Source organism: Alligator sinensis, unplaced genomic scaffold (genome assembly GCF_000455745.1).
Source record: "Alligator sinensis unplaced genomic scaffold, ASM45574v1 scaffold2476_1, whole genome shotgun sequence".
NCBI classification, from domain to species: Eukaryota; Metazoa; Chordata; order Crocodylia; family Alligatoridae; genus Alligator; species Alligator sinensis.
Window position 1 is genome coordinate 43,007 of NW_005843298.1, and position 22,705 is coordinate 65,711.

At 48.3% G+C, this 22,705-nt stretch overlaps 1 protein-coding gene across 1 annotated transcript in view; it reads right to left on the minus strand.

Annotated features, from left to right (window-relative positions):
* LOC102388570 (caseinolytic peptidase B protein homolog) overlaps window positions 1–22,705 on the minus strand; it is a 97,008-nt gene that overhangs the window by 39,781 nt on the left and 34,522 nt on the right. Inside the window, exons 4-5 of the mRNA XM_006038256.3 lie at window positions 20,444–20,547; window positions 14,695–14,823 (exon numbers count right to left, since the gene is read on the minus strand). Of these exons, the coding sequence (XP_006038318.3) occupies window positions 14,695–14,823; window positions 20,444–20,547 (233 nt within the window). The remainder of the gene's footprint in view (window positions 1–14,694; window positions 14,824–20,443; window positions 20,548–22,705) is intronic.

A 22,705-nucleotide genomic window follows, 5' to 3' on the forward strand; every position in this document is an offset into this window, starting at 1 on the left:
GCCGAAACAGCCCAGGATTCACTGGCCCGTCTGACTGGCGGGGGATTGCACAATGTCATCAGCCATCATCTGTGACAAGCAGTGACATTCTTATTGCTCTACATGGCTAGTTAAAGTAATAGAGAAAGACTTCTGTCCTCCTGAGCCTTCACTGATTGAATTAGCATGATCACCCTTTTTTCCAGTAAAATAAACCTGTTTTTAAATCAATAGGGTGCAAGTACTTCACAGGTAGCTCTTACCACGCAATGTGAACATACAACAGCTTCTGTTGCCTAGAAGTAGCTGCCAGGGCCTGTAATCCTGTCCTCCTTTTGTGCCCGATTGTTTAAAGACACAAGGGAGGCACCTTCAGCTGGACCTTCAGCGGGAGGATGCTGGCACTGCTCCGTTTCCCGAGCGCCAGCGACTCACCTCTGCCCAAAATCGAGCCATCCCTTCAAACGATGCTTCCCTGCAGGGCAGATGCTTCTCACTGTTGGTGCACACCCTGAAAGAGGCTTCAAGTCTCAGCAAGGGGAGGCTGGGACAGAATTTGCACGTGAACACAGATGACTTAGGAGCCTCTGAATATCACCCTCGCTGCGTTTCAGAGTTTCCACCGACTTCCCCAGCCGTTCTGCCTCGGTTAGCATTTTCAAAACTCGGGCATCTCAATGGATTCGCCAACCACAGCTAATTCTGCCCTTAGTCCCACCTGTGAAACCCCGGTGGAAGCCACACTGGGAAAGATGTGAGAGGTGGCACTGCCCAGACAATATTAATGGGTTCAGATCTACTAAAGACTCAGAAATGCAACACCTTGAACATGTGTACTAGTTGGGGATGGTCCTGCTTTGAGCAGGGGTTGGACTAGAAGACCTACTAAGGTCCTTTCCGGCTCTGATTTTCTATGATTTCTATATGTTCATCCACCTAACACAGCCAAGTAGGGATTCTGATGCCATCCATCAACTCAAGCTAGAGAACAGGAGGAATTACTCCTCAAACATGTGCTATAATTCAGAAAGGAAACCTGTATTGTTATGCAGAAATCTCAGGCAGCTAGTGTGACATCCTTAGCGTTCCCAAAGTTTATAGATGACCATGCTTTAACACAAAAGGTATTGTTCCCAGCATGCTGGAACTCCACAGAAGACCTCATTGTGGTAGACAATAGTAGGTTAAATCATTGTACAGAAAACAGGTTGTTGCCTGGGAACCAGTGTTCGTGGCCTGCTTGTGTTCAATGGGGGCAAATCCCAGCCAGCCCCAGCCAGTAATGGGTATGTTTGTGCTTCCAAAGGGCTAATTTCACAAAGCTAAAGGCAAATGAGCTGGGAGGTAACATGTAAGCAGAAAGTCCAAGTGAAAATTTGGAAGATTTTTCTTTATGAAGAGTTTATCAAGATGGCCAAAAAGGTAGATACCACCATCAACAAAGAGGACAACTTTGATTAATAGCTCATCCTGTTTCAGTGGCAAAGCAAAGGCAGCCATTAGAAATAATAAGGCAATGCATAACAAAAGCAAAAAGGGCAAATAATTAGCAATTCCTAAGAATTACACATTAGTAAGTGTAGAAAATTGACACGGAAAGCTAAAGATCTCAAAGAAAAAGATAATAGCTGGCAGGCTAAAGACCAATGCAAGGAGGGGTTTTAGCACCGTGTGAACAAAATAAGTTCCAAAAATGACACTGGTCCATTATTAGATGGAGATGGCAAAACTGTTAATGATGCAGAAAAGGAAGAAGAATTTGATAATTATTCATTTCTATATTTGGAGGGAAAGCAGAATGATGTGCTAATATTACACAAGGATGATGGAATAATTTTCAGTTTGACAGTAATCAAGAAGAGTATTGAACAACAGCAACTTTGAATTCTGGATAATTTGCTCCCAAGACTCATGGAAGTGTTGGCTAAGAAGATCTCTGTCCCTGCTGAAGTTAATTTTCTATTAGATTTAAGAATATCAGGGAATTTTCAGGAGATTTGGAAAGTATTAATTGTCTGACAATCACAAGCAGGACAACCAAAAGTAACTAAAGATCAGGTATCCTGACATCAACCCTGGACAAAATAATGGAAAAGCTGACACAGGATTCTGTTAATAAAGAACTCATGGATATGACTCTTATTAATGCTAGTCAAGACAGAAAACAGTCCTTGTCAAACAACCCTGATGTCACTCTTTGACAAGATCACAAATTTGGCAGGTAAAGGTAACTGTGTTGATATGATATATCGATTCCTTTATAAGGCGCTTGACTGAGTAACACAGAACAGCCTAATTAAAACAGAGTACTATACAACAGCAATAGAATATATAATAATGGATTAAGAACGGACTACCAGATCTCAAAGAAGTGCTGTCAGTGAGGAATGATTATTCAAATAGGGTGCATCTAGTAAGAATATGCAGGGATAAATAGACTCTAGTTGCCATTTTCATCATTGCTGCTGAAAAATATAAAGGCACTGCTGTGGGGGGGGGGAGCACAAAGACAGGTAGAATGAGAAATTATGAGGACAGACAGTGATAAAAAGTAATCTGGATCATTTGAAAACACGGACCCCAAACAAAATGCAAGCCACTCATCTAGGGCATTGCAATCCATGCTGACAAGATCCTACAGGACAAGCACCTAAACACAAGCGTTGTTGAAGTGCTCTGGCTAGAAGGAACAATGTGATCCCGTCTCTTTCTAGCAATCCTTCTTCTTGGAACAACACTTCCCATGCTCAAAGAAGCTAAAGGCCTGCTGGTGACACCAGTGTGCAGCCACGCATTGATCTGTAGGATGCTTCTGCTCCTGCCCGGGCCCTTCCTCTGGGCCAGAAGGATCGAGGACAACACCACCTGAGGCCATGTCCCCGTTGCCCTTGCACCCAGAGCCCTTTGGTAACTTTGGATCTGCCAAAGGGCCCGTCAGGTAAGTCCTTTTTAGTTGCGACTCTGTTCAAAGCAGCACTTCATTCACAAGAGAAGCAACATTGAAAGATGTACTTTAAGAATCACTTGTAGTCATGCTGAACTACGTGGCAGCACCACAATACGGCAAGACTATGTCACCCGAAGCTATACAAACTGAAGCCACTTTAAAATCTGACCCTGTCTCATTTGTTTCATAGTTGTCTGATGGGAGCAACAGGACCTGCTGTGCCAGGCACAGAAACAGAGCAATGACCAGCCCCTGCCTGGAGGAACTTGCAGTGTAAACGGACCAAGCAAAGAATGGAAAAGGAGCACGGAGAGGTGAAGTGAGCTTCCTGGGAGCACGAGCACACAAGAGGAGGGTTAGGGCAGGGCCTGAAGTGCACTGCACTGGTGGGTCCTACGTAACACTGAGACAACTGGGTCCCACCGCCATAAATACCCCTTGCCTCACTTTTGCAAGAAAGTGAGCAAAGCCCTTCCCGCTCCTCCCTCGGTTTCTTTGCTCCAACACTCACTCCTGCTGACTGTCTTTTACACGGATATTGCAAAGCTCGCTCCTGTGGGATGGATGGCACAGGGACAGGCTGTGCCTTGCTGGCTATTCATTTTTCAGGCACAATGCATGCAAGACGCCTGCCTAGACAGTTCTGGTTGAGCGTCGCGAGTTGTTACCAAACCAGGCAATTAAGGCTCAGGTTCTGCTTTCAATTATGCTTGGTTAAAACCCAAGTTCCTCTCTTACCGTGGAAGGGCTTCGATCAGAATCAAGCCCGCTCGCTAAAATATTATTTCATTGTATCCTCAGGCAAGAAGGACCAAGCAGACGAAACATAAACCTTATGCTTGGAGTGGAAAAAATCCACTAGGAAAGAAAACTACCATAGTGCATTAGTTTGGAGCCTTGTGGAACGGAAAACTGATTGCATTTGAATGGTGTCAGAATTAAGAAAACCGAGTCAGCTCAGCATCATGTCCCCAACCGTGGTAAGTAGTAGATGGTAGACTGATAGAAAATGAGGGTGAAAGGGGCCTCAGGAGGTCACATCTAGTGCAACCCCCTGCTCCAAGCAGGACCAGCCCCAACTGCACCATCCCAGCCAAGGCTTGGTCTACCCGGGTCTTCAAAATCTCCAAGGATGGAGATGCCACCACCTCTTTGGGGAGCCTGTTCCAGTGCTTTACTACCCTCTTAGTGACAAAGCTTTTCCTAATATTCAACCTCAACTTCCCTTGCTGCAGCTTGAGCCCATTGCTCCTTGTCCTGTCATCTGCCCCCACTGAGAACAGTCCAGCTCCAGCCTCTTTGCAACCCCCTGGCAGCGAGGTGAAGGCTGCTATCAAATCCCTCCTCAGTCTTCTCTTCTCCAAACTAAATCAGCTCAGTTCCCTCAGCCTCTCCTCACCAGTCATGTGCCCCAGCCATATTCATTACCTTCCACTGGACTCTCCAATTTCTGTCGTAGGGGACCCAAAACTGGACACAGATGTGGCCTCCCCAGTGCTGAATAGAGGGGAAGAATCACTGCCCTTGATCTGCTGGCAATGCTCCTAGCAATGCAGCCCAGGATGCCGTTAGCCTTCTTGGCAACAAGGACACACTTGATGCTTCAGAGCAGTGGCTCTTAACCTTTTAAGACTTGAGGCACCCCTTGATAGCTTCTCAGAATTTAGTGGCACCCCATTTAAAGACAAATTTATTTTTTACAATGCTTAGTTTCTTGCACCCCACGGCACCCTCAAAAGGATTTCACGGGGGAGGCAGACCCCCATGGGAGCATGGCCAGGGTTGGTGCATGGTGCTCAGGGTGACAAGAGCTGCTAGGCAGGGCAGACTGGGGAGCTTGAGGTGGCTCATTAGATCCATGAAGGAGGAAGGTGTCCCGGCAAGAAGCAGAAGGAGATAACAATGGCAGCTAGTGCAGAGGCTGGTGCCAGGTGAGGATGGCAGCCTCAGGACTCTTCTGTGCCCTGCTCAGTCTCCTCCCTGTCTGTATCTGAAGGGATGGGGAGCCGGGTCCCTGCTGCTGTTGCTCCTCCAGGGATTTAAATGCGGGTGCCTGAAGCTGCCATTACCCACAGCCTCTTCCAGGGTGCTGTGGGACCCTGGTTGAGAATCACTGCTTTAGAGGGAGAGTAGATAAACAGGGCATATCTACAGTGATCTATCCCTCCCTGGCATCGCCCATCATTGCTGCAGGGATGTCGGAGGATGCCTCGATGACTGTTCTGCTTCACGTGGCGTTAACAAACTATCATGTGGAAAGCACGCACGTAACCAATGCAGGTTTCATGTGGGCACAGAAAGGAACCCATTTCAGAGACCACTAATACTAACAAGCTTGGGCCACAAGACTACCCCTATCCCACACAAGTACCTGATTTGGGGTTGCTATCAGATTCACCGACATGCTTGGAGGGAAGGGTGTGGCTGTCCTTGCATAGACCACGCCAATCTTGACCGCACACTTTGGGAAGAGTCTTTGCCATCTGCATCCCAGCGCTCCAGGACTGTTTGGTCCCCCACATTTCTCACGCCAGTGCGACTCCATCGACACGGCTCTATTCATATTGTTTTATAACCACCTAATTTCTAGGGGGAGCAGAACTACTTTTAATCTTGCTCATAAGGTATTGATGTGAAAAGGGAAACCAAAGAGCAACACGGTCTGTGTCTCTGTATATATATTTGTAGCTATTAAATCCTTTACAAATGGTTATGTCATAGCAAAGCTTTGTACCCAAGAAGACTTTGAAAGGGATCTATTTGTTCACCGGCCAGTGGGGAAACTATCTTTAAATGCTTCGACACGGACATAAATGTGCTCGAACTTGTGCTTATTACACTAGCCACGGCGGGACATCAGAAGCCTTGATGCAGTGATATGATTGGATTTTAAATCCCAGTCTCACAGGATTTTAATTACTGGCCTGGCGCTGCTGGGATCGGAACTCACTGCCTTTGGATACAGGGGGTCGATACGCACAACATATTGAGCCACAATGCCTGCAGACTCTATTGCACTATTTAATCATCTTTTGCAAAATTTACAGTGCAACAGAAGGAATCAATACTGAATTTATCGCGTTCTCTTGTAAATATGAACACAGAAAGGGAGGGAGAGTTTCAGGCACTCTTATCCCAGCTTAAGGCCTGGGAAAAACGTGCCTTAGCAGATGCAATGACATCCCTGCTGCTCAGAGTAAGCCGTGTTTGCAGCTAAATAGAGACCTAGGGTATCTTAGTAGCTAAATCATATGTGAGTGGCTTAAGGACCCCAGGGCCTGGCTCCTCACATAAAAGTCTTGCAAGAGCGCAGAAGACTGTGGGCAGTACACTCAGCTTCCTGCCAAGGGAAGGGTATCAACAGTGGTCCCTTCCAATGATGATGGAGTGGCTTCAATGGTCTCTAACAAGAGTTAGTGAGGAGGTGATGGCAGAGATGAAAGTTTGGGGGGTGGTGGAAGAAAAAGCTCGGGGAGTGCTTTAGGGCCGCAAAAGAAACCCAGAGGCTTTTCATGGTGGGATTTCTTATTTAGACTGTAAGCAGAAGGGACTGCCTCTATGCCTGAGCCAGTGGGTCTGTGCATCTCTGCATGCACACAAGGCATCCAATGCGATGGGGTCCAGCTGCACCTGAGGCCTGCTCAAAGTTTCTGCAATACAAACTAGGAGTGAATATTTAAGTGGATCCACATAACTTCTTGCTCACTGTGATGCGAGAATGACCCTGTTTAGACCAAGGGGGAAAAAGGTGTGTTCTTAACGGAAGCTAGCTAATGCAAGGTAAAAAACAAGTCATACAGCATGTTGTGGTCCTAGATGAGTTAGCGAGGTGATTCTCAAGCAGTGTGCAGTAAGATCATTTTAAGGGTGTCATGGGGTGCCTCATAATATTAACATGATGACGCATGCAAACACCTACATGTGATTCACAAGATAAAACCAGAGGGCAGGTCCAGATGAGCTGGAACGTGTGTTTCCCCAGGATAAGTAGCAGAAGCACATCTTGTGCCACTGCTACTTGTTCCCAGGGAATTTCCGTGCCATGCATGCTCTGGCACGTGGCAGGTTACCCCAGGTGGGGTAGGGGAGGCTGGAGACAGCAACCATGCTGGCCCCAGCAGCCTTACTTGGGGTCTTCCAGGAGCTCCAGCCACAGTGCTTTTGCAGCAGGAAGCCTGGCTGGCAGCCAGAGCATGGCTCCAGCTTGCCAGGCTCCAGTTTTGGGCAGCACACGCTACCGCCATGTGCACTGCCCCACTTCTTTTTGCCGTGCGTTTTTTTGACCCCAGGATCTCCCAGGGCCAAACCCCATCCCCGCACTGTAAAGTAGCAGTGTGGGGAACGCCTGCGTGTGCGGCTAGTGGCGCCGCAGATGGGTCTGCGGTGCCATAAACTTCATGCCCGAGCTCGTCTGGATGCACCCAGAGATTTTAAACAGGAATCCCGAGTGCCAAAAACCATTCTGCCCTGTTGTGGTCTGTCTGGGTTCCTTGCAACAAAGAAATCGCTCTAGTATTTTGTGTATCGTCAAGAAATGAGTGAAAGCCAAGGGTTGGCAATTTTTGAGTCTAATGGAGGGAGACTTGCATCTAAATAGGTGGAGAACCACTGAGTTAACGGGACTAGTTAAAGACTGTGGAGGAACCCTGTATTTACTTTGCCTTGCCAGCTTGTGTAGACACCATAAACTGCCATGGATTTTAATCTGAGGTAGCTAGAAGGGATAAAAACACACTAGCTTTCCAAGTAAAGACAGACTACAGAACCCAGGAGTTCCTGGCTCCCATCCACAGGCCATAATGGCATGCTTATTCAGGGCAGGCAGTTGGAAAACAAGACCTGACGAAAGCATTTGCTCGCTTGGAAGGGAATTATTATCAGTTTGTTAGTATTGTCACAAGCACGAATATCAGCTCTCTCCCCCCAAATCTCGACTGATCTCTGGTTGCATGAACAGAAGCTGCTGGAAGACGAGGACAGCTGCCATAGCAGCTACCAGGAAACCCCAGAAGAAACTGGCTGCTGTGCAAGCTTTCCAAAAAAAGCACCAGGCAGAGAGGAAGCGATGATGTACAACAGGCCCTAACAGACCTTTGCCAGGGGAATTTCTCCACCTCCCAAATCCCTGCATAAATATTAAAAACAAAAAACACAATAGGCAAAGCTGGGCTCTCAATTTGCCCGGTGCGACGTCACCAGTCACGATACCATAGTTAATGCATACCAGCACACTAACATCAGAATAAGGCTCCACGTGTCCCTCTTTCTTGTGGCTCCGTACTGATCTGTACCTCCTCGAGGTGGCGAGAAGCAACTCCCTTTCTGAGGATGTCCTCCAACAGCCAATAACTACTAGAAGCTTGTAACCCAAGAGAAGCCCCTTCCTTTAGGGTTTGCTGAAAATAGTCTTGGTCCAATACACATTAAACAGGACGTATTCTGGGATAGGAAAAAAAGCTACAGATCTATCTTGGAACGCTTCTGATAATGCCACAAGCCTTTCAACTGGATGATGTCAAAACAGCCATTGCACGTAACTGCAGCTTTGTAATGCACTCGGCCCCTCATTTATTCTGTATATGATATTTGTAATTATAATGTTCCCGAGAAGTAAATGCCAAGTGCTACCACAAATACACCGTGCTAAATGCACTAGCAATTGGGCCTTGTGGTCTAGGTTACTGCAGCATTAGCTAAAATGTTGCTATAAATACACTTTCGTATAGTTTCTTGAATTACAAGCGTGTGCAGAAGTGGATGAAAGTATGAAGCAAGGCAGGGGTGAATAAGGCGGCCATCAGACTCAGATGAGTGTGAATGCGGCTGCCAAAAGTCACTGCATTGGGGTGTTGGTTGTAGCCATGTTGGAAGAAGGGTGTTCGTACCCGAAATCTGGCAAAGAACAATTTTTCCAACTATTTACTTGGTCTAATAAAAAGGTATCACATTTACCCAAAGAACAAAAGTTGCTCTAAGCATTAACACATCAGCAGGACCATGGTCATGGAAACTCTTTTACAGCACAGGGCTGTGCAGGGAGACCTGGATCCCACCCCTAATTCTGTCCGTCACAGACTTGCCGTTACCTTGAGCTGGTTTCTTAGTTTCTCTGCGAGTCAGAATTTAAATGATTAACCTGAAAAATCAAGGACCAGCGACATGGATTGGATGAAGTGTAATGCTCCCACTGACAGCCAAGCAGGGAGAAGCACAGCACATGGGAGCCACTGGGATGACACAGCCAGGGTGAACTGGGAAGGGTGGGCCGACAATAGGTGTCAAAGGGCATTAATATGCCTTCGTGAGGGGACAAATTCCCACCAACAGCACATATCAGGACACCTGGTTGGAAAATTTGGGACACCAGGGGGTATTACCTTCAGGAAGCTCACCTGCCAGTGAGTCGGGGGACAAGTCAATAACTAGGAGCTGGCAGTCCCAAGGAGGAGATGGTCTGGCTTTGACAGAGAGGACGGGGATGGAGTATAAGGAAGGGCTGACAGGCAAGACGGAAGCCCTTTACTTTTAAATTAAGATGCAAAATGCAACAAGCCAGCAACTTCCCTGCGGTGCCGAAGCAGCACCCCTGAACACATCCCCGCCTGCCCCCTGTGCATCATTCAGCCAAACCATGCACGCTTACTAAATAAAAACGTACATTTAGCAACCTAAAGAGTAATTCAATCAACAGCAGATGCACTAGCTGAGCTGACAGTTTTGTGGGAATCTTTGCTTCTGGATTTCTAGACACCTGTGATCCTGCCTTCTCGGTCTTTTGTGCGTATGTGGGAGGAGGGAACAGGGTGCGGGGGAGCATTTTGTGATTCTGCATTCAAGGTGTTCAGACGCAGAAACAAAGAAAGGAAAAGCCATTTAGGTCTCATTTAACCCATCCCCTCTGGCCACTGCAAGATTGTCCCCTACAGTATATTCTTCTCTGCTTTGTCCACTTTGGCTTTAAATTACTATGAGCGTATCACAACCAGCAAAATTCCTCACAATTAAAAGGCTGTGAAGAGAAAATAGTATCCCAAAGAGAACGGCCGGCAGTGGGATGACCCCAACGCCAGCCCTCGGGGCAGCAGCCTGACACAGCTGCTGTGAGAGGCAGCAGAAAGGTCAAGCAGGATGCCACTGAAGAGGATTCAGCCTGGAAGGGACCTATTTGGGGCTGGGGCTGCGGTACTTTGGGGAAAGCATATTCAAGTCAAGTCAAAGAGGATGGGCAATCAATACGTGATACACTGGCCTCTCAACAGCATCTTCCAACTAAGTAGCTCAAGGTGCACACACCACCACTGTGCGAGGCAAGTACTATTATACCCATTGTACAGCAGAGTTATATGAAATGGAGACATGAAGCTACAGCGGAGAAAACCTGGCTGCTGTCCACAAAGCAGCTTAACATACAAATAAGCAGCCTGCGCCCGAGTTTGGGGCTGCTGACTATTCTTGAATCATAAAACACCTGACTGTTATTGGTCACATAATATATATTTTTTTTAAATCACAGAATGATAGAAAACGAGGGTGGAAGGGACCTCAGGAGGTCACTTTTCATCCAACCCCCTGCTCAAAGCAGGACCAGCCCCAACTACATCATCCCAGCCAGGGCTTTGTCTAGCCAGGTCTTCAAAACCTCCAAGGATGGAGATGCCACCACCTCTCTGGGTAGCCTGCTCCAGTGCTTTACTACCCTCCTAGTGAGAAAGTTTTTCCTAATATCTAACCTAAACTTCCCTTGCTGCAACTTGAGACCACTGCTCCTTGTACCATCTTGTGTGATAAAGAAAGATGAGGAATGCATAGATCAGGATGTGACAGGTACAGGGCAGCCCGCGATACCAACGGGATGTAATCTGCAGTTTCTTTCAGTCAACCTGATTTTGCTTAACAGTAAGGGTTGATCCGTATAAAAGAAGAGCTGGGAAGCTTGTGTTAAAACCTCATCGCAGACATGCACAGGCTAACAGGAGCATGAGTACAGTCTCTTTCAGATCAGAAGCCTCTCTGCGTCTTCACCACTGAACAAGCCTGTGGTCTCTTATGGCGCATGCTGCTATCTTCATACAGCCGAGTCAGAGATAAGTGGACACTGACTGCACAAATCGCACCGCACCCAGAACTCCCCTGATTACCTTTCAGCCCCTGTGCTGTAGTTTTTGGAAGAAAAAAAAAAGATCTTGCTAGGGTAGGGATTGTGCCACGTGTTTGCAAAGTCCCCTGCACACCTATGCTACCGCATAAATGCTGATATGGGCAGTGGGTTATGAATCACAGCAAAGAGTCTCCCAGCAGAAACAACCGACCGACTTGTGTTTACAGCACTGGACTGGAAGCCAGAAGACCTGAGCTCCAGTCTCCGCTCTGCTGTTGGCTCGTTGTGCAAACCTGGGAAGACTGCTTCAGAGTATTTCTCAGCGTCTCCGTGATAAAAGGGGATGACATCCTTCCGAGAGGCAGGCTGAGAGGTTCAATTAGGTTTGCAAGACGCTGCATTGGAAGGGGATGGTAAAATATTAAGCTGGGGATGCCCTAAAACCTATACGCAGGTTAAGCCTCTGAAAACGACCCTTGTTATAAGGCGGCAAATCAAAATATAAACACATTAAAAACCCATCTCTAAGCACCCAGGGACCTGCATATGCTATTAGGTTTAGGCCCTTCTTTCCACGGAGCCACACCAAACAACCCCTTCGAACCTATCCTGCATGGAGCGAGCTGAAAGGCAACAGGGGGCCTGGGTAGATTGGCGTCCCACCCACTCTCTTGGATAAACACTATTTATGATGTCAGCTCAGGTCAGGAGACTGTGAAATGTCACCGACAACTGCCCAAAAGGAAAACGGGAGCAGCCACTGAGCCTCACGGTCTGCTGGACACGCACAGGCTGACCACAAGGCGAGAAGGTCCTGGCAGGGTCAAGTGAGCCAGTGAATAGGCCATAAAAGGCCAAGGAGGTGGGGTGAGGGGGCAGCTGCCTACAGCTAGACCCCTGGAAGCTGGCCTTAAAAAGCCCTGAACAGCGGGTACTTGTTTAAGCGCAGAGTGGGGAAGAAGCCTTGGTGGTTAATGGCTTTGGCCCCGAGGGCAGGGCAGCAACTGGAGGAAATGCTGGAGAGAGTAAATGGACCCTCAGTAAAAAGGCTGTTGGAGGGAAGTGTAAAAGGAGGGAGCGAAGGGAGCCTGTTCCATGTCAGCAAACAGGAAACGTCCTACTCTCAGATGTCAATGGCAGGCCATGGGGTGAAATTATCCTCACAAAGGGCCCGCGGCAGGCACACTTTAAGAGGTGTTCGATCCCCACTTCTGAGATCTTCAGGCTCACCGCCATGTATTCATCCTGGATTATACAAACGAGCACACACGGGCTGCCGCTTTGTTAATGCGCAGAACCGAGGAGGAAATGCTGAGTCAATGCAATTAAACCTTTGCGTCATGTATTAACCATGAAACAATCCAATGAGGAGCCTCATTTCTATGCACGGAAAACATGTAAGAGCAGAGGAGAGAGTTTGCAGGGGGTTTAAAACCACCTCCGCCTGGCGGCACTGAGCCTGCCTATAGATGAGCCTTTTTAAACAGCAAGTAAAACACCATTTGTTTTTCCTCCATCATGATGCAAGTGGACGTTGTGCCTGGACTGATCTGGGGTGCGGGGCAAATTGAAACTCAGGTCCCACAGAGATGCAAGTCTGGGTTTAACCTTGCATGCTAGGAGTGGTTATACTCAGCATGCAAACTTGGGCATGGCCTTAAGTCTTGGCAGGCTTAGGGCTTCAGCTTGGCAGTGCACCTAGTGCAGCATACCTTGCATTTGTATTTGGAGAGATTTGCAACATTTAGGACGGAGTCAACCTGGCCTGGGGGCTTGGCCACACAGAACTCGTACTCTGGTCTAACGCAGTTAACTCGTGTTGTTTAACTGTCACGCAAAAAGGAATAACAACTAATAATCTGGCCTCAGGAAGATGTTTTTTCATCAGCCTGCAGCCTGACAAGTCTTGCAGGCCAGCCTCCCTTCTGGGCATACACATGCCTATACCTGCAATTTGCTGGTACCAATATAGACATGCTCACACCTCAGAAAAGCCAGTGTGAGCAGGGCATTGTAAAAGGGCACCTGCTGGGGTGAGGGACATGTTTCAAAGGCATAGAGGACAATTAGGTAGTGAACTAAAACTGCAGCCTGACTCTGAGGTCCGCTCATGTCCTGTCAGCTCCAGCCTCATGTGGCCAAAACATAGTTCTTCGCCTCACCCACCACCCAGATGTATCCTTTCATAAGAGTGGACACCACCACCCTGCCTCCATTCAGGCCCTTAACCTGGGCATCGTCATTAGAATCGTAGACCACGAGGGCTGGAAGGGACCTCAGGAGGTCACATCTAGTCCAGTCCCCTGCTCCAAGCAGGACCAGCCCCAACTACATCATCCCAGCCAAGGCTTTGTCTAGCTGGGTCTTCAAAACCTCCAAGGATGGAGATTCCCGCACCTCTCTGGGTAACCTGTGCTACTGCTTTACTACCCTCCTAGTGAGAAAGCATTTCCTAATATCCAACCTAAACATCCCTTGCTGCAACATGAGCCCATTGCTCCTTGTTCTGCCATCCCACTCATGACTAACCAGATGCCACTCATGGGCACTGACTTATAAGGATTGTGTTTAGCCTCCTGTGTGGCTAGGCCTCTTCTCTCTGGCACTCCCTGTTTTCCTTCATTATAATTTGAACCCTCCAAACCCCACTGGCACCATGGCTGAACAGCTCCTTGCGAAGCTGCGTTACACGCTGCTTGTCCTGTTCATTCGTAGCACCGGACCCCATGATGCTGCACTTACAGTGACGTTAAGGACTGTCCACAGTGCAGCTCTGGGATATGTGGTGCCCTTGTCATTACATCATTTAGCAGGACGCTTGGACAGATGCTGACCCCTTTCTGTTTCTATTCACCTGGGCCCTGGGGTCCTAGCTAGTGTGCTCCCCATGAGGCCGCCTGGTAATTTTATTGGCAACATTTTTTCCTTTAGGGGAATGTCTGCCTAAGCTAATCAACAATCAGTCTTGGGAATCTGCATCCTTGGAGGTTTTGAAGACCCGGCTACACAAAGCCTTGGCTAGGGTGATGTAGCTGGGGCCAGTCCCGCTTTGAGCAGGGGGCTGGACTAGATGCGACCTCCAGAGGTCCCTTCCCACCCTCATTTTCTATCATTCTGGGCAGAGGGGACTATTAGATCACCAAGTTGGACAGGCCAAAGAGTTTCACCCAGGTGTCCCTCTCAAGCCCAAAGACTTGTGTATGGCTACAGTTCATCCTTCAGAAAAGCATCCTGTCTTGATCTGAGGACAAGTGCTGGAGAAGCCACGGCTTCCTTGCATTTGTTCCAATGGTTACTCGCCCTCACTGCTAAAATATGGCACCTTATTCCTCCTTTGAATTAGTCTGCTTTTAACTTCCAGGAATTAGGGCTTATTATGCATCTCTCTGCACGAGGGAAGTGGGGATATATAATACAGAGAAGGAGGAAGGGTATTCCCTGTGTCAGAGGTGTTATGGAAAAGAAGCCTGGAGACATGAAAGGAAAGTCAAAGGGAGCAGATAAATAAATCTTTCAGAGCAGTAACTCATAATGAATACTGTAAATCAATAAGGAGGGAGGTCATGGCCAGCATCTGGGGGCCTGACCCTGGCACCTCAAAGAGAACTGGCCCAATCCTAGACAGCAGCTGTGGTCCTGACCCCAGCACCGTAACAGCTCTGGGTCTTACCTCCTTCCAGCAGCAGCCTGACGGTCCCATAGTCGTTAGAGAGCACGGCGTAGTGTAGAGCTGTGCAGCCCCTGAACGTGGCTCGGTTGTTCAGGCGGTTGTTGAACTCGTCCTCCCGGGTCACTAGAACTGGAGAGGGCGAAGCGTGAGAGATGCTTTCCACGCAGTGAAATGATGCACACTGCTAACAAGCTCCCCTTGAAGCAGCTCACACTGTGGGTCCCCCAGCAGCAGGATGGTGAGGAGAGGCTGTGGGTAACCAACTCCTCGCACTCCAACCCCACCAGCAGAAGAGACAATGCCGCTGGAAGAAGCCTGTTGACCCACTCGGGCAAAAGCAAGTGCTCTCCATCCACCCAGCCTAGAGGCTGTAGATAGCCTGCTTGCCTTCTCTGGAAATCTCAGGCCATCTCTACACACTAAAAATCACCGTCCCTGGCAAAAGCACCCTCAAGCCTGCTGTGCTGTTCTGTGCTGGGTGCCTCCTGTGACAGCCAGGGTCACTGAGCAGTGCTAGTGAGTGTGGCACTTCAGCCAGGCTAACAGGACTGGGTGACTTCTGGTTTAGGTAGCAACTTGCCTGCAGTGACATAGCACCACTGCCAGGATGGCAAGTTAGTTGTGCAGAGAGGGTCCCAGGTGAGGCTGCTCTGGTGGACTGTTATCCTTGCCCCTGGTTAGTGACTGCAGGTATGCCAGGGGAGGGAGCTTTCTGGAGGGCTTCCTCCCTGCCCTCACAGCAGGCATGACAAAGAGGGCATGGCAAGCTGCTGGGGGCCCAGGGACCTCCTTTGACAAGCAGAGGAGGTCTTACCACTCTTCCCACTCCCACTGAAAGCAGCACAGACACCAAAGTGGAAGCAGGAGCTCTAGCTCCCAGACCCCCGCGGCTTCTGCTGCCTCCTTTCCCCCGAAATGAGCAGTGGAGACAAGCGACTAATAGGAAGGTTCTGGCTGGATAGTCCATCTTCCCAATTAAAATGGAGAAAGCCACCCACTCAAACTTCTGTGTGCAGCTCCAGACAATAACTCCGCATGCACCTGTGTGCTGGACACGCACACTTGCCACAGGAATATTAAACAGCATTTATCACTGAGCTTCCCTCCCTCACCTGCAGTCTGCCTCCTAATCCATCTCCGTCAGGATGGCTTCCAATATTCCAACCTCTCGCAAACTTCACGCAGTTGCCATTAAAAAAACCCACCTCTATGAGAAATACCTTGTGCCCCCAACATTAAGGAACGACGCCAGCCTGAGACCAGGAGGTATCGTATTCAGTTTAAGGGCGCTCCCGTCTCTCCATCTGCATACACCTGTTTGTTATCTTTTCGGCACGGACTTCTTGTTCTGGGTTTGTTCCTAGAACAACAGGGTCTCTGGCTATGAATGGGGGTCCTGAATGCTATTGTAATAGAAATCATCATTATCCATGTCATGATCCAAGAGAAAGCGTGGAACCATGGCTGTTTCAGTCCTTGGTAGATACCCTGAAACTGCGATGTTCTTACGAGCAGAAAAAAGCTCTTGCAGATGGTTTCCAACCATGATTACATAGTTTTTGTCTCACTCTGAGCTCTATAGCTGAATACCTACATACTCAAGTACTTGGCAAAAGACACAAGGTAGCTGACACATGCTCACAGTCCAAACCAAAGCTGGCACCAGATGCTCAAAGGCAGATGCTATAAGGGCTGGGTGCCGAGTGGTCTGCACTGAAACATCAAGAGGTTGTGCAAGTCAGGTGTTTTCTTACCTGCGAATTGGAGGTGCAAGGTCAGGGGACACTGCAAGTCAGACTGACAGCTACTGGGAGATGCTGTGTGCTGGGGTAATCTGCACTGCCTGGGCTCTAGCTAGATCAGCTCCTCACTTCCCAGGAATTCGACCCACTCGACCAGTTCAGCAAAAAAGACACGAGGAGCAGCAAAAGGATCCGCTTTACTGACAAGCGTTTGATTTGAGCAAGGATGCAGATGCTTCCTCAGCCTGACAGAGGGTATTTATACCCAAAAGTTTGCTAAGAAGAATTTTTCCAACTATTTCAGTTGACCTAATAAAATAGATCAGATTTACACAAAGAACCTTGTCTGCCTATGATCTTAGACCAAAACAGCTACAACCTACACCTCTGAGTTAAGCAACCATCTTTTCCGTCTGGGGAATCAGTCTGCCTACCCCGCTTCCCGCACCCCAGCCTGATCCCCACTCAACTGTCTCATTCAGTCGGTTTTGGTTGATAGACTATCCCATGCTTTGAAAAAAAAATCAGATAAATGGAGGTAAAACCTAACTTCAGCCACAGGAGTCAGTGGGTACCAGTGTCTGCCTGTCCAATATCAAGGAACAAAAGGCAAAGACTTTCTAGTTATACCCCACAGGACCCCTGGGCACTTTGGGGAATCAATCCTCAGCCTCATGGGTTCAGTAGTCTTTCACTCGGAGACTCCCATGTCCATCTGTCTTGAAGTGCAAAGTACCTGCACAGCCTCTCCGTCCTCACGGCCCCCCCATAAGCTGAGCTCGTCATCTACGAGGCAGGCTGCCTTCTGTTCCCCGCTGCACTCTTCACTCTGGTGCCCAGGGGAGGGCTGCATGTGTGCCAGGACCAGACCAGGCCTTTCAACTACAGCCTCCTGTGGGCAGGGATGTTGCCAGCTGTTTCCGGAGAGCTCTGCAGGCTCAGTAATTAGTAAGAGTAACGAGAATGGTCACAGACCACAGGAGTTTCTGTCGCGTGGGGTCCCTGGGATACATCTGTTGTGTTCCAAAAACCAGCTGAAAGTTACACCACCGACTGAACAGCACAATGCTGTAATTAATAGCTAATCCCACCCCAGCCCTGCACGGCCGCTAATAAACCTCAATCCCTGAAAAAAACAGCAATTAGCGGCACACTCCCCTCCTTCCTCAGGTATCTTCGATGAGCGTACATGGTGCGTATGTATATTTATTTATTTGTCTTCATTTCCCATCCAGGGAGGGGCAGGATAATGAACTGCGTGCGTCAGGGAAGATGAATCTGAGATACTAGGGAGCAGTGCAGTAAAAAGATTAAAGTGTTATTATTGTTGGGTTTTTTTTCCCCCCATGGTCCATTGTGACAGCTCGGCCGTCATCTGTAAAAAATGTCTCAGCGAGAGATAATCATCGGAAACTCAATAAAGCGTCAGGGGAAGCCTCGTCTGCCATCAATCACTGGGTGCCTGGAAATTTTCAGCCCTCTGTCTCCCTTCCTGCCATCCATATAAATGTCTGTAATATATTTTGTGCAGTGTGTGTGGTGCGGAGCCTCCCGATTTGGATGTTTTTATGAAAAAATATTTATACGCAAAATATGCAAATTGTTAAAAAAACAAAGGCAGTTTCGCCCTTCCTCTCTTTTTAAAAATGCAACTGAATTTATTCTTTTTAATAAAACATGTCAACCTAAGAATTAATGCAACTTCTTACTGAGTGGCCTTATCTTTCCCCACACCCAGAAAAAAAAAAGATACCTATTGGTTTAGAGAGGGCTGCATGCAGACAAAAACAATTAACTTTATTGGCTGATATATTTTGTCTTAAATAAAGTCTGCGTACATGCATTATGTATTGGCATTCCATTGTTCATTTTTTTTTAATGTCGTTTCATGCATTTTGCATTCGTTGCTCTAGCTGCCTGATGTGCGCGTGTTCCTATAGAGCAAAGGGGCTGTTGTACCGGCGTTACAGTGAGGGATGAGGGCAGGGAGCTTTTAAAAATAGAATTACGCCCTGTCAAAACCATTCTCACGTTGATCCATCGTCCTAACCGAACGTGCATTTTATCAAAGCCACAGGTTCAAAGATTACACCGCTGCTGGACGGTAGTTGGCTTTTGGCTCGCAGCTGTGGGAACAAGTGCTGTTGAAACCGATGGGTAAAATTCACCGCACAGTTTTGGCTCTGTGACGGACTCATACTGCACCTCTGCCGAGGTAAGAGGCTCTTTCAAATTAGCTCCTCACAATAAGCAGGACGTGCTTAATTTCTGAGCTGATGGTCACAGGGTTTTTCCCAGTTTGGTGATAAGTCCCAGGGAAGCCTGAAGTTCTGGGTTGGTGACAAAGAATGACACTAACCTGCTTTCTCCTGGGACGTCATGTCCTTGGACTATGAGCACGTAAGCTAAGAGGGGCAGGATGTACACAGTGCTGGAACAGGGGAGAGACTTGCAGATCATCTGGGTGGCACATGACACTGGTGACCTGGTAGCGGAGGCACTGAACCCAGGTGCTGATACGATGTGTGGGGGACTGTTTCAGGAGAGAAATGAAACTGAGATGCTGACCATGAAGGCAGCGGAAGATCCACAGCATGCAGAGCACAGGTGATACTTGTGATGCCCTGACCAAATACCAGCAGGGCTTTTCAGCTTGTCCACATAAATATTCCCTTGTTGTTTTGCATGGAGAAGCTGGTCTTCCTTTGACATCCACATCTAAACACTCGGGCAGGGTTGCTGTCCTGTTCTATCCCAGAGCTGCATTCGAATGGATTAGATGCTTTTTCTATCTTCCACCTGAAAGTGACTGTGTATGCATCTTTATCAGGCCTCTAATGTTTCCAAATAACTTCCAGGACACTAACAGATCTCTGTGCGCACACATCTGCACTTATCTTTTCCCTCATCAAGACATGCTGTCAAATAGTCCGCACTTAAGCTGAAGGTGATGCAGTCCCTAAAAGCGAGGCCACGTTTCTATTCTGATAACAGATCACTGAACAGCGAAGCAGGCCAGACTCACAGCACATCTACACTCGAGACCACTAAAGGGAAATCCAACCGTCAGCCCCAAACAACACACACCTTACTTCTATGCACTTACCCTATCGAAAGGGATACATACACATATATGTGACATGTATGTCTGTGCAGCTCCTTTCCCATTATCCTATGGAAAGACATGCCCCCAACACAGAACCCCTTGCACCACACTACTGCTGGCTCAGAGGAGAGTGCCAGCTAGTAAATCCCCTGCAGCCCCCTCTCTCTAGATACTGTCCCAGGCTAGGCCTGCCCTAGCTTGTGAGAACATCAGGATTTTTGCACAAGGACGGCACAACCATCTACACCCCTCTGCAGGATGATACCAGGCCCTGGGATGATTTTGATCTTTTGTTTGAACTATTTTAAAGCTCTCCACTGTGATGCAAAAAGCCAAGGAGGTGAGGTGGCCTCCAGGTGTACCCCTCCCCAGCCTCAGCAGCCACAGGGAAACCAGTTACCTTGTTCCACTAAAGGTCCATGAGTGCTGTTTTTGCCACTGATTTCACTGGAATCAAGCCAGGGTAGGGTCAAGCACCCCTCCTATGGTTGGGCAACCCCTTACCTGGGAGCCCTGTCCTCTGCCAACATTTTCACAAATTTTAGGAAGGAAGGGGCTCTTTTTCAGGCCAAACAACTTCCACCAGGGCTTTCTGCATTGAGCTTGGAATTGCTGTTTGAACTAGGGCAGACCAATATGAAAGACATCCCATTCCCTCATAGACTTCGAAGCTCGCTATTTCAAGTCAGTATTCTGGGGACACCGTACGTAACACACGTATGCCTACAACACCTAACAGTGTCCGTGCAGTGGAAAGCAATGCTGGAGTGAATCAGAATAACTCAATGATTTCTCTGAACTGCGGGCGTTAAAATATGGGATAATTTCCCCACAGAGAGTGAAGCCGATACTGTATGAAGCATAAAAGGTACATGTAGGAAACATTTGCTTCATGCATTACCTTCCAGTGAATGGAGTGCCTTCTCTTTGGCTGTCTCATAGACACTGCTGAATTCATCTCCTAGGTTGGGATCGGCACCAGCTGCAAGCAGGCTCTTGATCACGCTGGTTAAAAAAGAATGAAATATTACAAATAATATGATTTCCATCAAGGAGATTGGTTGGGGGGTGGGGGGGGACAGGAAATCGGATGGAAGTCCAGGAACCCAAGTCCATCACAGAGCTTGAGAAGGAAACATCTCTTAGCACCGAGAAGGAGAACCCATTCTCAATGCTTCGTAGCCAGCAAAGGCCTGTTAGATAACAATGTCGCTTAACATGAATATTAATGGTCCTGAAGGCAACTGGAATACTGCATTTAGGAGGCATCTGGGGAGCAGCTAATTTTGAAGCCCCGGTTGCAAACAGTTTCTCTGCTCAACACAGCTCACTTCCAAAATGTCTGCAGAGAAACATCTTTGTGTTATGAGCTACATTTCTGGTGCGCTATATCAGACTGACACCTTGCCAGCGTTGATGAATGGTTGCAAGGGTATCCATCCGCAGCAGAGAGACTGCCAAGCAGCTCAAACAGCTGATGTAACACTAGCCAGGCCTCTGCAACAGGCAGATTCTCATGGTAGTTTCTGCACTGACAAAGGCAAAATTCAGTTATGTTGTTTCATGCATCGCAGAGACGCTAACGGCCGCTGTATCCAGGCTTCCTAAGCAATGAAGATACCCAAAGCAACACGATCCCAATGCTAGACAGAAGAGCAGCTCCGAGAGGAAAGCAGCAGGCCTTTGAAGAACCCCGTATCTCACCAAGATCGACACCTGTAGATATAAGGCTTTCACCTGAGGTGCTCTGTACAGGGACACAATTAAAGGAGTCTGTCCTTGATATGGGATCTCACCTGCATCCAGTGAGAAGCCAGAGACACTCCTTGGCCTCCTTTCTGCCTTCAAAGATAAATTACCCTCCCAAATACTCCAGCAATAGATTGCAATAGTTTTGGTTTCACCCCTAAGTGAAACTTTATAACTACATGAAGCATTCCCATATCACCCTCTTCACTGGGACATAAGACAACTGGTCTGAAAAGAGCTAGACAGGGACAGCTCCATGACCTGGACTGCAACCCAGCAGCTGGAAGGCCTTTATAAAAGTGATGTTATTTTTTGAGACTTTAGAGAAGTCACAGATAAAGAACAGAGGAAGAAAAAGCCCAGGAAAAAAAGAGCGTACTGACAAAGTACCCCAAGTAGGGCATTTGCAGACCCCGACTGAACAGCAGGCCACTGTCTATACTGCAAAAAAACACTACCATAAATGACAACATGGGACACTTTCAGCAGCAGTCTTGGCGGCAGAGGACAGAACGAGAGAATCTGAACTCTCCTCCAGCTTCTACAGCAGGGGCGTCAAACTCATCTGGTGGGGCCATGTCATGGGCCAGGTCTGGAGTGCAAAGCTGGGGGCATCGCCTGGCCCGCAGGGCTAGAAATTTGGCTGGCAGCAGCCACTTGTCCAACTGCCAGATTTCCAGCCCACGGGCCAGACGTCATGTCTCTACCCTCCAGATCTGGCCCACAGGGCCAGAAATTTGGCCGTGGGCTAAGCAACAGTAGAGTTAATTCTTGCAGCTGTGGGAGCACTGCGCACCTGACTGCCAAATTTCCAGGCTGGTGGGCAACCCCACGGGCCAGACCCAGAGCACTGAATCATGTCACCTAGCCCCTGCAGCTGCCTGTGGGGCTGGAAACTGGGCAGCAGGATGGGAGGCAATTAACGCTGCCACCCTTGCTCCACCATCACATTTCTGACCGTGCGGGGAGCCCTGCAGGACACCTCTGCTCCAGACGTAGATGTAGGCTGGATGGAGCCTCTCACTGTCGCTGCCCACATCTCTCTGGAGACAAAGGACATCCAGTGCCCACAGCTGTAGATCTGCCACCATTCACTAGTCAGTACACAGAGCAAGCAGGCTCAGGAAGTTTGTGCAGAAGGCCGCCATCTGTTTTGGAACGAAATGAGCATTAGGCGAGAATTAGATTTGTTTTCCTTCTCTGCAGGCAGCTGGAGGCCATTTTTTCTGATTTTTTTCCCCTCTTCCTCCTGGGTTCAAGCTTCCATGACACCCAGACAGCAACACAGTGCTTAGCATTCATAGTGGGAGACAGGCTTGATGGACTGACAGAGGTGCTCTACAACAGGCACCACGGACTGACTGATTGACAGGCCTTCACAGGCTGCTTCTTGTCAAGACACATTTATAATCCT